The sequence below is a fragment of the Equus quagga genome, chromosome 20 (genome assembly GCF_021613505.1).
Source record: "Equus quagga isolate Etosha38 chromosome 20, UCLA_HA_Equagga_1.0, whole genome shotgun sequence".
NCBI lineage: Eukaryota > Metazoa > Chordata > Mammalia > Perissodactyla > Equidae > Equus > Equus quagga.
The window spans coordinates 43,871,535-43,887,209 of NC_060286.1; the positions used below are offsets into that span (position 1 = coordinate 43,871,535).

The 15,675-nt window shown below is 40.8% G+C and overlaps 2 protein-coding genes across 2 annotated transcripts in view; one reads left to right on the forward strand and one right to left on the reverse strand.

Annotated features, from left to right (window-relative positions):
- Positions 1-676: 676 nt before the first annotated feature.
- RD3L (RD3 like) lies at positions 677-1,641 on the reverse strand. Its single transcript, XM_046647574.1, has 2 exons — positions 1,343-1,641; positions 677-977 (listed from the first exon to the last, which is right to left on the reverse strand). The coding sequence occupies exons 1-2, from the start codon at positions 1,639-1,641 to the stop codon at positions 677-679; spliced, it is 600 nt and encodes a 199-aa protein (XP_046503530.1).
- A 424-nt stretch (positions 1,642-2,065) lies between these two features.
- The window catches only part of LOC124230796 (ATP-dependent RNA helicase TDRD9-like), a 47,444-nt gene continuing 33,834 nt past the window's right edge, over positions 2,066-15,675 (forward strand). Inside the window, exons 1-2 of the mRNA XM_046647185.1 lie at positions 2,066-2,101; positions 14,839-14,973. Of these exons, the coding sequence (XP_046503141.1) occupies positions 2,066-2,101; positions 14,839-14,973 (171 nt within the window). The remainder of the gene's footprint in view (positions 2,102-14,838; positions 14,974-15,675) is intronic.

The following is a 15,675-nucleotide window of genomic DNA, read 5'->3' on the forward strand; positions in this document are numbered from 1 at the left end:
ATCAGTTTAAATTATATGTGAGCACTGATTTTTTGTTTTTGAGTGGCAACTATAATGTTGTTAAACCAGTCCATTTCTTTTTACTGTTATAATATAGAGCTGCGTTTTTTATACTTTCCCTTATTTTTGGTTGAGATTAAGAGTGAATCTGAGCGTTGGGCTGAAATACCACTTTACTTTCCAACTGCACATTATTTCCTCCTTTGCCGCTGTCTTCCCCTCCCCCTCCCCTTCTGAGAATGACTGATCTGGAGACGATTCAGTGTTATGTTGTAAAGATAAGATTCACATTAGTCACTTATTGTATTCTATATTTAGCTTTCTTTTAGAATAAAAGTCAGGGTTAATATCTAAATTTCATACAGAAGTTGTCAAATTTCATATTAAATAAAATGCCTTAGTTCCTGTGAGATGTGTTTGAGGTATAAGAAAACACCTCAAACCTTTTTTCAAAATATTTAGGAAACAGTTAAGAGCATACTGTTCAATGAAAACATTGCATTTTTAGAGAGGTTAAAAAAGGAACACTGTTTAAAACATAGGCTTCGTCCACGGGAATTCTAACTTCTGACCTTGCAACAAAGAGAAACATGAAGTCACATCACTTTTTCTTATCCTTAATGTTAAGAGTTCTGGTACTAACATGGTCATAAAAACTCCTCTGGTTATAAGTAACTTAACTTGATGGGTAATAGTATGGTAGGTTCCATATTCTGTGTGAGAACGTCGGGAACCTGTTCTTTGTGTTTTTGTCTACGTAACTTGAAATAGTGGGTATTTCCTCTTTGTCTGGACTCTTGGGGCTTTCACCTGGGGTCGGAGAACGAGCCGCGCAGGCTGTGCTCCGAGGCTCTTCCAAGCCCTCTTGCTGCTGCCCGCCTTTGTCCGTACTGCTTAGGAAGTCTTTCAGAACTTGCTTGAAGATGTAGACTATTTCCCATGGCAGTACATCATTTTCTGCCAAAACTTCTCGAAATCTAGAGGGAAAGCAGTAATGAGTATTGAATTCAGAAAGTTTCTTTTGTCATATCCCTTTATCTCCAAAGTATAGTTTATAAAATGTAATCATATAGTAGTTAACCACCTTTCGAGTAATCTGCACGTTGCTTTAAAGTTATGCTTCTAGTAAAGAACTTTTGAATGTGGTGTAAAAACATTTCCTAGCCAGTAAGATAACAACAGATATTTTTGTCCAGCTTCTCCTTAGGGATTTAGGTTGCTGGGGATTTGATACATGTGATTAAAGAATTTATATGATAGGATACAATTTCCAGTTTAAATGTATGGGGCCCTTAGACTTGACAGTAGCAAATATCACAAGAAGAGAACATAGTATTTTTACCTGCTGAGAATGGTTCCAGTTTGACAAGGCTGAACTTGTGAGCAAAGAGCTTCAAGTTGTCTTTGTTCAGAAGCTGGGATGGTCATGTGGGGATTCTGGTGGTTTCTCAGCCAGTTGTAATCCACACTTGTTTTTTTCACTTTTTGTTCATTTTCAATCTCTTGTATTAATCTCTCTCGCTCCTTTAGATGCCACTTCAATTCTCGAAGTAGAGTCTTTGTTACTACATCTGAGCCAGGATAGTGTGTGGGTTTGTAGGAATCGTATTTTGGCCATTTCATCCAGCTGAAAAGTGGCATTTTTAGCCTATGGAAATATTCTCACTTGTTTATTTGCATAAAATGTTATGGTTCTGATGAGCAAATATGTTTCTTTACAATAATTTTGCCAGAAAAGTGCATGAATTTTTCACTGGTTAGATATACTAGGTCAAAATAAGATTAGAACATGGATTAAAGTCTTTTAATTTCTAACTAGGTCAGTGCCAAAAACCAAGCTTTGAAAATACTAAATAGCTAAGAGAAATGAAATATACAAAGTCAGAGACAATCTACAGACTGAACATTTTCTGAAAATAACACTAGCACTTGCTGTTAAAAGTTCTTAGGAGGCTTTAAAATATTAACATATAGGAAAGTGCTATCTACAAACGTACTTTTGACTTTTGTTTTGTACAGAAAAGGTTTAAAGCATACCTGTTATGTGGTTGGATCCGATGTCGTGATGTTTCCGAAGAGTTTACTTGAACTGGTGCTGAAGGTGTGTTTTACTCAGGCGTATCTTGTTCTCCTGGATGTGTCCCCTGTTGAAGGAATGAGCGTCCTTGTTTACCCACTGAAACTGTATTTGAAATAAATAACTGTCTATGTTAGGAATGAGGTTGTGATGTCTTCATTTGGAGAGAATTCTCATTAATTCACCTTGTAAGTAAGCTAGAAGAAATGACAAAAATAACTTACTATTTAATCTTCACAAATTATATAATAGTCTGCCTTTTGAATGTAGCTCTGTCTATTTGAAAAAGATGCCGGCAGCTACGAATTCTGGTCCTCAATGTATTTAGACATCTCTTTGGTAATGAAATGAAGCACGGTCGTCTGAAGCACCACAGATGCGCTCCCAGCTAAGGTGAAGTCTGTCGCATGATGTGATGCTCTGCTGTGCATAGCTGCGGGTCACAGTTTAGTGCTGTATTTTTATGCCTGTAGAGCTCTAAAAATAACCATGTTGCTTTTAGTCTTCAGCTTAACTTTCAGGCCGTTTAGAAGCCGGGTCACTGTCCCCTTTAATGAAAGCAGGAAAAATACATCAGATTTGACTCTTTGCAAAATATCCATTCTGAGAACGCTTGTTATAATTGAGCAAAATAGACAATGCAGATATCAGTCATGTGTGAAGTATTTAGTAAATGTTACATTCTGTACTCCTTTTGTTTTTCTTTCTAAATAGTAGTTAAATTTGTATATTTAAGCAAGTTGTAATGCTAGAGGACGTTATATACGCTTAAGTAGATCAAGTTTAAAATATACTTTATAATCTCTTTAAAAAGATGGTGATAAGGCAATAAGAGATTAAGGTCAGAAAAAAATAGACATTGAGAACATACAAAGTTCAAAACAAAATCTTATAATTCATGATAGGAAATCATTTTAGTGTTTTCTTTTGGAGCTGAAGGTGAAATACTTATACGCACTATTTGGGCGAGTACTGCTGTGTGATGGTGTTTACTCTGCTAATTTTCTATTCATATGTTGTGTGTCTTCTACTCAAGAACAGACGGTCTTTACTCTTTAGTTCTGTGTTAAATGACTACATAGTGTTTTTTCCTTTTACTGTATATTTGTTTCTTCTATTACTTTTTCCTTCAAGTGAACTGTGAAGAACAGACATCGTTTACATCAGACCTGCATGTCATGCATGATAAAGAGTGACGTGTGTGGTCATCCTACAGCTCCTGTTACTTATGCGTTAGAAAAAGGCAGATGTCGGCATGCATTATCTTCAACTAGCAGGTTTTCATGTTACATTGTGGTTACTGCTATGAAAAGGAAGGGAGTAAAGTTTATCGTGACAGACCGTCCTCCCAGATTTTCTACTAAAGTTACGACGAGTCCTGCTCCCTCTTCCTTTGAATAACCTCCTCAATATTGCTTTAATTTTTTTAACTTTTTGCTCCTGAAATGGTAACAAAAATATCAGAAATAGATTGGATATGGATCATAAACCGGCTTCCTGTTCCAGGCCCCTGCAGTCTTGCGTTGTCTTCCGATCCAGCTTCCCTCTTGCTCTCCTCAAGAGTCTGTCTGCTTTTTCAGCCAGTCCTGGCTGCCCCGACACCTCCTGTGCTCCTCTCACCCTCAGCTTTGGTCACACTGACTCTATCTTCTGAGGGGCTTATTTTCTCTCTTTTCCGTGTATCCACATTGTAGTTTTCTTTTTCAGGGCCCAGTGTAAACTCCAACTAATTTTTTTTTTTCTGTCTGAGGGAAAACATCACCTTGTTTTCCTTGGTCCTACTGTTCCTTTGAACTCTCTTTCTTGTTAAACATATGGAGAGACTACTCTGTGTTCCTCTTCTGTCTTCTTTCTCCCTGTTTTCTCATCTTTTCTGATTAGATTCTGCTCTGTCTTCCCCTGTAATTGCTCAGCGGATGTTTATGGACTGTGCCATGGCCCTGATGCTGGTTAGGGCCTGGGGATGCAGCCGTAAACAGGACAGTCCTGGTCTCTGCCCTCCTGGAGCCCGCCTTCTAGTGGGAAAACAAGTACAAGTACACGAGTTGTCCAGTAACGTGGTCCTGGATCACCAGGCGTGGCATACTGTACTCCAGGCCTCCCCCAGTGAGATGTGGAGGTCAGGGAAGGCCTTTCTGGGTAGGGGATGTCCTTTAAGCGGAGACTTAAAGATCAATGAGCTGGCCACACAAAGAGTTTCTTGAAGGCAATCTCCCTCCTCCCCTTGACTCATTTAGCACCCAACTTGCCATTGAGACTATTGCTAAAGTCTGACCCTCACAGAACTTTTCTTACCACCTCAGCTCACATTCAGTACACTGTCCTTTGATCTTATTAGTGTAAAGCAATTTTTCTGGTACTCAGGGTGTGCTATGTATATTAATATGTTTTATTTTTTCTGTCCTATCTACTGAGATTGTGAGATTGAAATAGAGCCCAAATATCATTCTCTGATTATGGTAGTTCTATACCGTGTAGATACAGAACATAAATGTTTGTAGGTCAAGATAAGGAAGGACCTTTGCATTAACCTTTCCTGTTTATCAGGGTGTAGCTGAGTTCACATTGGATTTTATTTATCAAACATTTTAGTGAGTCAAATAAATGAATTGTTTCTAATGAATTACAGTCTTATTAGGATATTTTGTGTAGAAGACATAAAGCTTAAACTATGAAACAATTAGGTCCATTTCTTTTCGGTCATTGTCACGGTTTTCCAGGCTACATCTTGTTAGTTGAATGAAATTTTTTTTTTTTGAGGAAGATTAGCCCTGAGCTAACATCTGCTGCCAATCCTCCTCTTTTTGCTGAGGAAGACTGGCCCTGAGCTAACATCCATGCCCGTCTTCCTCTGCTTTATATGTGGGATGCCTGCCACAGCATGGATGGCCTGCCAAACGGTGCCGTGTCCGCACCTGGGATCCAAACCGGTGAACCCCAGGCTGTAGAGGGGGACCATGCGAACTTAACTGCTGCGCCACCGGGCCGGCCCCTGAATGAAATTTTATAAGACTTGAAGTGAAATAGGACTGTATCATTCATAATGTGTGTATGTAAAATTTTAAGATATGTAAGGAAGTACGTAAGATAATTTTGGAAAGATAAACTTTTGGAATTTTGAAGGGCAAGCTAAGGAGCCAGGCACAACTTTTACGTATTTACAGTCAGGGCCTTCTAGTATGGCACTCAGCAGCATTTCATTGCAATTTAAGGAAGATTTTTCATTGTGAGGAGACTAATATTCTTCTGTTTTTAATAACGTTAGCTTTATAAGGCTTAAAAAATAAGTATCTGGGTGTTGGGTTGATTTGGAATTGGTTTGACATGGGTGTGAGATGTTGGGGATTGGGCTTGTTTTGTCCCCATTTTGGGTAGCCGGTGTCTAAAGTAAGTGGTCATTGCTGCACCCAGGAGATTTTCCTGGTTCTTCCAATGCTGAGTAATTGTGGTGTGTATCCTGGGCATTTTAAATACTATATTATGGGACTCTGAGTCTTGTTTAAATCCTGTGTAGAATGTAGCTGACCAGCTGTGTTCAGGCCGCAAGTTCCAGCCAGCCTTCTGTGGGCTGTGGTTTCAAGGTCCATTGGGTTTTAGAGCCTTTGTCGTGCCATCTGGATCTGTCCTCCACTGTGCCACCTAGTGGCCATTCTGTAGCTCAGGTCTCAAACTCTGTGATGGGCTGTCTGCAGTCAGTGCATGCCCACCCAGCCCAGGGGTGTGCCCAGCTATTCATAAATGGCTTAGGGTCTGTGATTTCCCAAGTGCTTTCCTGTCCTTGGGGCTCCCCCCTTTTGGTCCTCTGGCCAGAAGGCTGGGGCTTTATTGCCCTGCTCTGCCATGTACTTACTGCAATTGCATCCACGTGCATCCACACCCCAGGGCAAGCAGTGGGAAGATAGAGAAACAAAAGGCAGTAAGGGTTTGCCCCATCCTCTTAGAGAGGGAATTCCCCTCCTTCAGAGTCTGAGGCACCTGCTGCCCCTGGAACATGAGAGAATGGAGAAAAGAAAAAAAAAAACCTGGAGACTGCCCCCGTTTTGAGCGTTCGGAATCCACTTTCCTGCTCCCCAGGGCACAACTAGAGCTGCTCCTGGGGTTGCTCTGTTTGTTGGCTCCTGCTTCTGCACTGTGGTGAGTTCGGGTCAAGGGATACCAGTTAAAAAGTGGTAAACTCGCTGCTGGTTTGGTGGGGTTCTGAATTCTCGTCTTCTTCCCCCAATCTACCTGTTGGCGTTTCCTTTTCAGAGTCATCACATAGCTGCTGGTGCATGCTGTCCAGCGTTGACAGCTTCATTCTGTGGGAGACACAGGGTGCTGTGTGTTTACTTGATCTTACCAGAAACTGAAACTTTGGAATCATTCTCGACGACTCTTTTTCTGCTTTTTCATACCCAGGTCTAATACGTCAGCATATTCTGTGGGCTCCCCTTCACTGCTGCCTCTCCAGTCTAGGCCACATCTCTGGCCGTGGTTATTGTGGTGGTCTGTTAGGTGGTCTCCCTGCTTCTGCTGTGTCGGTGCCCCTGTCACCCCACCCTGCTTCACCTGGTCAGAGGGATCCTGTTAAAATAGGAGTCAGATATTGTTATTTCTCTCTCTGCTCAAAACTCATCTCAGAACAAAAGCCTACCTCCTCATAATTACCCCTGCCAGCCCTGCAGGACCCCACCCCGCCCTCTTCTGGAAACTCCGGCTCTTCCTCCTACCTCTAGGCAACCCCCATCCTCTTCCTGCTCCCTCTCCTGCAGCCACATGGGCCTCCCACCTCTCCCTGGCGTACTCTTACCTCAGGGCTTCTGCTTTCCTGTGTTCTTGGTCAGGAGATCTTCCTGCTTACGCAACTGCATGGCCCTTCTCTTACTTTCTTCTGATCTTTGCTTGAATGTCACTTATCCTCCTATTAACATTGCAACCCTCCTCACCCCATCTCTTCTCCGGGTTCCATTTTCCTCTGTGTACTTATGACTGTCTGACATACTCCATGTTTTACTGTGCTCCTCTCCCCAGCTAGACTGTCCACTCCCTGAGGACAGCCTGCCAACTGCTTTATCCCAAGTGCCTAGGACAGTGCCTGCATGGAGCCAGCCCTGAATTCTTAATGTGTTGAGTGAACTGATGAGTAAATGTCAGGTAAAGAGTAAACAGAAGAATGCTGATACAAGTATTAATATTAGGCAAAAGTAGACTTTTATAGAAATAGCATTTTATTAAAGTAAACCTCAAATTTCAAGAATTGTTATTATACATTCATTTTTCTGATAGCAGTGCATTTAAAGTAGACATTGGTAACAAAAAGATAGTTAATTATAATTGATAGGAAATTTTGCATATCACACTGCAGTTGTCTTTTTTCGTGTAATGTTGTGGATATTTGTTTCTATTAGTGTGAATATAGCCATGGCATTCTTTAAGTGATATATATTAAGTAAAAGTTTGCCATAGTTTAGCTTGTCCCTCTGTCAGGCATTTTTTTCAGGTTTTAACTATTACAAATATTATGAAAAGATACCCTTCCTCCCTGGAATCCTTTATGCCCTTAGCCTGTTTTATTTTTCCTTTGTATCACTAATGAGTATCTTATATGTCTGTCTCCTTCACTAGAATGACGGTTTCCTAAGTGCCAAGACTTTGTTGGTTCACTGCTATCTCTGTGTCTGAGACAGTGCCTCTCATGTGCTTGGTGTTCAGTACGTATTTGCTGAATGAATGGACGCTTCTGCACGTGTCCTTGGTGTGCTTCTTTGTCTACGTGTGCAGATATTGCTCTAAGGAAGATACCGAGGGAGGAAGTGTTGGCTTGCAGGAGATGTATGTTTTAAGTTTTAATAGATACTGGCAGATTGCCCTTCAGAATAAATGGTTGTACCCATTTATCACCCTCTTCCTATAATCTAAAAATATTTGTTCTTTTTGCCGATTTGAAGGATGAAAAAATGATTTCTCATTTTAATTTGCATCGACTTGGTAACTATCTAAATTTGAACTTATTTTCATTTGTTTGTTGACTATTTGAATTTTTTCTTCTATGACAATGTAAAAGTAACTATTCAAGAATTCCTCTAAGGGGCCAGGCCGGTGGTGCAGCAGTTACGTGCACACGTTCTGCTTCGATGGCCCGGGGTTTGCCGGTACAGATCCCAGTGGACATGGCATCGCTTGGCACGCCATGCTGTGGTAGGCATCCCATGTATAAAGTAAAGGAAGATGAGCACGGATGTTAGCTCAGGACCAGTCTTCTTCAGCAAAAAGAGGAGGATTGGCAGCAGATGTTAGCTCAGGGCTGATCTTCCTCAAAAAAAAAAAAAAAAGAATTCCTCTAGCACATGGGGATTTCTTGGCTTTTTGGAAACAATATACTAACTTTAAGTATTCTTTGCAGGCCACTTAGCCAAAAGAGCTCAGAAATGGAGTATATTAACAAATACAGACAGCTTGAAGTACAACAATTTGATATGTATGGCAGTGAACAGTCAACCAGTGGGCCAGGTAAACAAGTATTTGAATATCGTGAAATATGTGTGAGTTGTTCACATGTTAAAACACTGAATTCCTAAAAGTCTTCAAGAAATGTAATATTTTGGTCAATAAAGAATCCATACTGCTTGTTAACTCGGGACTGTTTTGGGGGGTGGTGAGTATATGATACGTTGTAAATTGCTCATTTTTTCTCTTTTAAATGTAGTTCCTGAATTGTCTGTTCTTTGGAAGACTAATAATGGTTTCTTACTTTACTCTTAATTAGAACTACTTAAAATTTTTATTTAAAGAATCGTTATAGTTTTTTTAAACAATAAACATGTTAAAACAAAATTTTAAGCAATGTATAAATGTATAAAATGAAAGAGAAAAGGTCTTTGTTAACACCCCCCCCCCCACCAAGGGTGGCCTGTTCAAAATTCGGATCAGACTGGTTACCTTCTGTGAACGGGCAGTTTTGCTTTCCTGAGCTGATTCTTATTAGCATCAGGCCATATTCACGTAAGAGAAGTCACTGTTTGGTTTTTTGCTTTATAAAAGATTACGTGTCACAGACTTCCTGCTAATTCAGCCGAGAAGCTCTGCCTCCTGTCCTTCTGCCCTGAGTGCTATGCTCAGACTGAGGGGTAGAAGTTGGGGTTAGAGGAATACTTTTCTTTGTTAGCCTTTTTAAAAATTATGAAATACATTAATCCTTAGCCTTCTGGGGATTTATTTGGGCTTGTTGATGATACAGAATATTGATGTCTTTCATCAGTTCTGGAAAATTCTGAGCCATTAATCTATACTCCACACTCTCATTTAGTTTTGTACTTTTCATTTTTTGTCACTATACTGTATTAAGGTTAATTTCTCTTTGTTTGTCTTTCACCTTAGAGTAAAAGCAGCATTGAGTTCTTTGCCTTCCTCCCTGTGTTCTTGCCTTTTATAGACTTCAGCCTCGTGTTTCCTCATTATCTCATCGACTCTTCAGTTCTTTTAAGATGATGTTTGCAGGGGCGGCTGGGTGGCACAGCAGTTAAGTTTGCATAGTCTGCTTCAGCGGCCCGGGATTTGCGGGTTTGGATCCCAGGTGTGGACCTACACACTGCTTAGCAAGCCATGCTGTGGCAGGTGTCCCACATATAAAGTAGAGGAAGATGGGCATGGAAGTTAGCTCAGGGCTGATCTTCCTCAGCAAGAAGAGGAAGATTGGTGGCGGATGTTAGCTCAGGGCTAATCTTCCTCAAAAAAAAAAAAAAAAAGATGATGTTTGTATATTTCACCTAGCATCTTTAGTTGCCCTCAGGAGAAATATTTGTCTGAACAAACCAGTGCATTATTATCAGAAGTGATAGTTCAAAATGTGTGTGTCTTTGGTCCACTTTTTACTTATGCTAAGAAAGATACAAAGTTGTACATATAAGCATGTTTATTACCATTGTTGCTTATCTGTGGGAAGGCTTAGAAGTCTCTCAATGTCAGTAACAGAGGATTGGTGATTTTATCTGTATAGTGGAATACTCTGCAGCTTTAATAGAAGCATGAAATAGCCGTATGGGTTATTGTGGAAGGACATCCATCATCTAATATTTCCGTTTGGGGAGGCATATTAACTTTCACATGACAAATGATATAATCCTTCTTGTTACACCCGTATATACTGGCCCTGGGGCACGCACACAAACCCAGCGCACACCACCTGCTGGTCCTGGGGCATGCCATATGGAATTGCCACTGTTTGAAAGTAGCTGGATTACAAATGAATGCCTGCAATTCGAGATGTCTGCTCTTATAACTTTTGCTTTGGATTCTCATTCGAAGCTGCTATTTTCTTTCTCTGGCCATAGCATCTTAATATATTTGGAGCTTTTCACCAGGCAGTCACGTAAATTATAGCTTTGGCTGCAGTTGGAGGATTTATTCAGCAACCAGTATTTATCAAGGTGTGTGCCAGGGACTGCACGAGGCAGTGAGAATATGATAAGTGAGAGGACCTGGTCCCTCCTCATACAGAGATTATTGTTTAATCATGTAGCTACACAGAGAAGTGCTTTTGGAGATAAATGTTCTGAAAGACAGCTTTCTGGGCCCTAAGACAAGGGTTTCTCACTTGAGCTGGGCTATCGGGAAAGTAACAGTGGAGCTTGGAGCTGAAGGATGAATAGAAGTTACCTAGGCAGTGTGGGATTGGGGTGGAGGGGGCGATGTGTGCATAGAGCCTGTGGTGGGAGAAAGCCTGGGTTTCCAGTCCTGGAAGAGGACCAGTATGCCGGGGAGTCTAGAGTCCGGGTGGGTGGGCCTGGGCAGGGTCACTTGTAGGCTGAATAATAGTGCCCCAAAGAGGTCCCCATCCTAATCCCCAGAGCCTCTGACTGTGTTCCCTTACGTGGTGAAAGGAACTTGCAGCTCTGAGTTAAAGAGCTTGTCCAGGTGGGCCCAGTACAATCACAGGGCTCTGCTAAGGGGGAGGCAGGAGGATCAGAGGTAGTAGTAGGGGAGGTTAGTAGGTGACATGACAACGGAAAACATAGGTTGGAGTGATATGAGAAAGGGGCCATGAGCCAGGGAATGCAGGCCACTTCTAGAAACTGAAAAGATACAGATTCTTCCCTATAGAACCTTCCTCCGGAAGGAAGCAGCCGTGCCAACATCTTGATCTTAGCTCAGTGAGACAGATTTTGGACTTCTGACTTCCAGAACTGTAAGAGAATAGATGGATGTTGTTTTTAAGCCACTAAGTTTGTGGCAGTTTGTTACAGCAGTAATAGAAAACTAGCACAGTTGTATTGGTTGAGGCTGGATGAGTTAGAGGCATGAGCGGTAATGACCATGGGCCATAACTAAGAATTTTGGTCTTAATACTCAGAGCATTGGGAAACTTTAAATGTTCTATGTTTTTCTTGGGATGAATGTGAAGGGAGGAGAGGAATGTCATGTGATTAGATTGGTGTTTTGAGAAAACCGTTCTGTTCATACTGGAGGGAATGGATTGGAGGGGTCAGAGCAGATTCGAGGAGAAGAGTTGGGAGGAGTTGCCCTAGTCTAGGCAAGACTTGATGCTGATGACTAGGGCAAGGCAGTGGAGCTGGGGAGGCGAGCCGGTCCGGGGACAGTCTTACAGGACCCGGTGATGTGTTGCGTATGGATGTGAGAGAGCAGGGGCCACGGGAGGCAGGGAGGTGCTTTGAAGTGCTTTTGGAGCACTGAAGAAGAGAGATGAGGTTATCACACGTGTGTGTGTGTATATCCACACACAGCTATTTCTGTTTCTATTAGAACCATGAGATCACGCTGATAACCGATTCCAATCCAGCACCTCAGGTTTCAACATGAACGTTGTTTTATCAGGTTATAAAATCCTTTGATTCAAAATACTTTCGATTTTGATATGATAGAGGTGCCATTTCATCTATATAAGTGTTTTTAAAAATTATTTCTAAATTTAAGTCCAAGAATGCACATTCAGTGAATTCCTATAGATTACATTAGGATCATTTTATATAGTTAAAGGTGAATCATTTAAGAAAAGTTGAGATTAATAGCATTTCCTAACAGCTTGAGCTGGTTCCAAATTGTGGACTCCTGCAGGGTTCTGTTGCTTTTGTATGACAATTTCGAATTTGTCCTGGGACCATGTCTTTGGGTTGTGATTAAATGCCACAGTGCTGCCTCCCTTTTGACTTGGTGATATTTTCAGTGGTTGCTTCCATCCTCCTTACAGCTTTTCTCCCAGTTTTAAGCGAATGGCCTCTGTGGAATATATAATAACTGAAAAGGGAAACATTCAAGTTGAGTTAATTTTGTATTCAGAATACCATCCTATACTTGGAGAAAATAATATACAATTATTTATTTTGAAGATTTAATTTTATGGTTAAATCAGTAATTAAACTTATTTTCTATAATGTATGGTCTCTAGATTTTAAGATAGAGAAATATTATGTTCTCCAGTTAAAATCCATTATATACTGTTTGGAACCCCAAACTGCTGAAATTTTTGGTTAGATTTTATATTTGGTTGATGGTAATATAGTGGGGTAGCTTAATGGAGAGAAAGTAGCATTTTTTTATGGTTTCCAGTTTTTTCCAGTTCATGTAAAATATTTTAACGGTAATAACTTAGGATAAAGAGATAACAGGAAAATAAAAATAGCAAATTTTGAGGTTGAGATATTTCTCATGTCACTTTTGGATTATACATTGCCATATGTAGTTTGTTGATTTGCCTTAAATTATCTCTTTTCTTTGAGAACTTAACCATGATGCTTTTCCAAGTCGCCTACCTTTGATTTTGCTGCTGATGCATAGATGAAAGAGCAGACGGCCGTGAACATCTCTCTGGTTTCCTGTCCTCCCTCTGGCGGTAGACATGGAGGCAGGACCCGATTTGTACTGGGTCTGCTTCACCAGTGACCTAAAAACGTCAGACTGTGTTTTGTGTTATGTGGAGGAAGGGCTAGGGTTTAGACAGTACAGTTAGGACTTTTGGAATTTTTTTCTTGTAAAATTTCTGTCTTTAAGTTGCAACCTTCAAAATGCATGTAATCAAGGAATGTAAGTCACATCAATGTTGTCAAAGTAACAGCTTGTTTAGCAGCACTGAACCTGGGCTTAAAGTCTCTCAGCAAAAAATACAGCTGCTCCTTTTGTATTTCTAAAGGAGTCTGTCACCTTCTCTCCCCTTTGCAGAGCTCCTCCCTGAGTCCCTCACTCCCTCTGTCCCCACTGCTTGTCCCTCCATCTCCCAGTGGTGTCCCCTGTCTGTCCTCACTCACAAGGCTGTGTGGATTCTCACCCCTTTCATGTATTATGTTGAAAAGGCCTATTATTGATTGATGAACCTACCAGCATCAAGAATGGGAAGGTATATGTTTGTTTTTTCCCCAATTCATGTATATATTATCTCAGTTCTTATGTTTGTGGGCTGGCCTGCATACTCAACTACCTTTCGAAGTTCCAAATAATTTAATGAAATGTTGGAACCATTTGTAAGTTAGGAAATGTTCACACATTGAATATTGCTCAGACTCGATGTTTTGAAGGTAGTGTGGTTACTTTTAAGGACTCTGTAGCTGAGAATTCTTCTGGAAGGGCTGAGACTGGGAGTAAGTACAACAATTGGGGAAACAGGAAGGCATCAGTGATTGTGTGTGGTTTTTTTTTAAAGGTGAAAGGAGTAGTGGAAGGAAAGTGAGATATGAGAATGGAAAGAAAAGGGCATGTTTGAGAAAGTTTGGCAGTCAGTAATGAGGTTGATTGGAAGATTAGAAAGCCGTTGAGGGCAGGACTTAGAGAACTTTCCCCCTAAGTCAGTGGCCACTGATGCTCTAGAAAGAACAGTTATCCACAAAGAAGACACTTTTGCTTTGAGAGCTTAGAACACATCTGGCTCCTCTGTTTTTAAAATTCAGAATGAGTGCTGCACACCTTGATTAAAATATGGGAAAATAGCCATATTTTAATTATGTATTATTAGGCTAATTATAAAACTCAGAATATATGTACAGGAAAAAAGCAGGAAAGCACAAGTAAAGCTTGGATACGTGTGAATCAGGCAGGAAGGGATGACGGCAGAAATGGAGGGGAGGAGAGCGTAGGACAGGGGAGTGAGGGCTGGGAGGAAAAGGAAAGGTGGGGTGTTGGGGAGACACCTGGGGAGCAATGAGTTCAGTCCGACATGGAGAGAGGGAGGCTTAACAGCAGATTGACTTCGGAAGTACAAGTTATTTCCCAGGAGAAGTCTGCATCCCAGGAAGTTTGATGGTTTGTCAGGTGGTGACCAGAGGTCCAGAATTTGTAGCGTAGCTGGAGAGTAGCATGTCTATTTACAAGAGGACATTGAGTAGGTCAGACTGTCAGAGCGCCACGTCGTGCGTTGTTATGAGTAAAGTTGCCCATTTTTATGATACCCATAGTTCATAAGTTGTGTTTGGTTGTCTGCTACCAATTTATTTTAGCAGCAAGGAATGAACGCTTAACAAATTGATGCGTTCTATTAAAGTTTCAAATAAAAGTTTGTGCTTTAAGCTAACCATTTTAGTATCATTTTCAAGTGACAAGTACTGTGTTTTACAGGTCTTTTATCATAGAAGGTAGCGCTGAGCACATCCTTGATGGCTGTGAGGGAGGGATAAAAGTGTGCTCAGCTTATATAAATTATTAAGAGTGGGTACAAAGCAAATTTTCTGCTTGCACTGTTAGCCTGTAGAATACATGTTTTTGTATTTGTGTGTGTACATATATGTGCTATACATAGAGATTAGGTAGAACATTGGGTTACTTACCTTCTCTTTTTTCAGATAAGAAATAGCATTATATTGTTTTGTCTGAATCCAGGTCCAAGGCCACCTTTGGCTAAATTAAGCAATGTTACCTGCATCCCAGAGACAACTTATAAATATCCTGATTTGCCTATAAATCGATGTAAAGAAGAGGTAAAATTATTTTTGTCATAATGTAATTTTGCTCTTTGAATAAATACCCAAGGCCCAGCACTTTTGGCTGATAGGTCGACAGTGGTGAGGTGCCAGGTGAGCACACCAGGCGTGTGCAAGGCCCTGTGGCAGACGGTGGAGGGCGTACTGGGCACAGGAGGTGGTTGTATGCATAACCACCTGGAGAGTCTTCCTTTGACTGGACTTCGTTTGTTCAGCCTTCCCCTGAGCTCGTCTCCTCACTCTGAGTGTGTGGTGTAGTCTTCCCTCCTATAGAGGAACTGTGAGGACACACCTGCTCATTCCCAGGAGGGTACTATTATGTGCTATACATAGAGATTAGGTAGAACATTGGGTTACTTACCTTCTCTTTTTTCAGACCTATCAGCAGCTCATTGCCCAGTCTTTTTATAGAGAAATAATGTGCCTCAGCCCCGGGACTCCAGCATTCCGTGGGATTTTCTTTACACTTTTGCTCGTTTTTCTGCCTAGTGGTTGATTTGGTCAATCATTGGTACATCATGTTATGAACAATGCTGGGCCAGATAAAGCAGCAGGATGATTACGTTTTCAATTATTTACATGTTATTAAACATTGTTAAAAGTAAGCACTGAAACTTTTATTAAATATACTAGTGGAAGAAGCAGTTACAGATAAAATAAAAACTGTAGATGTTTCAAATTTAATTTTTATTTTGCTTT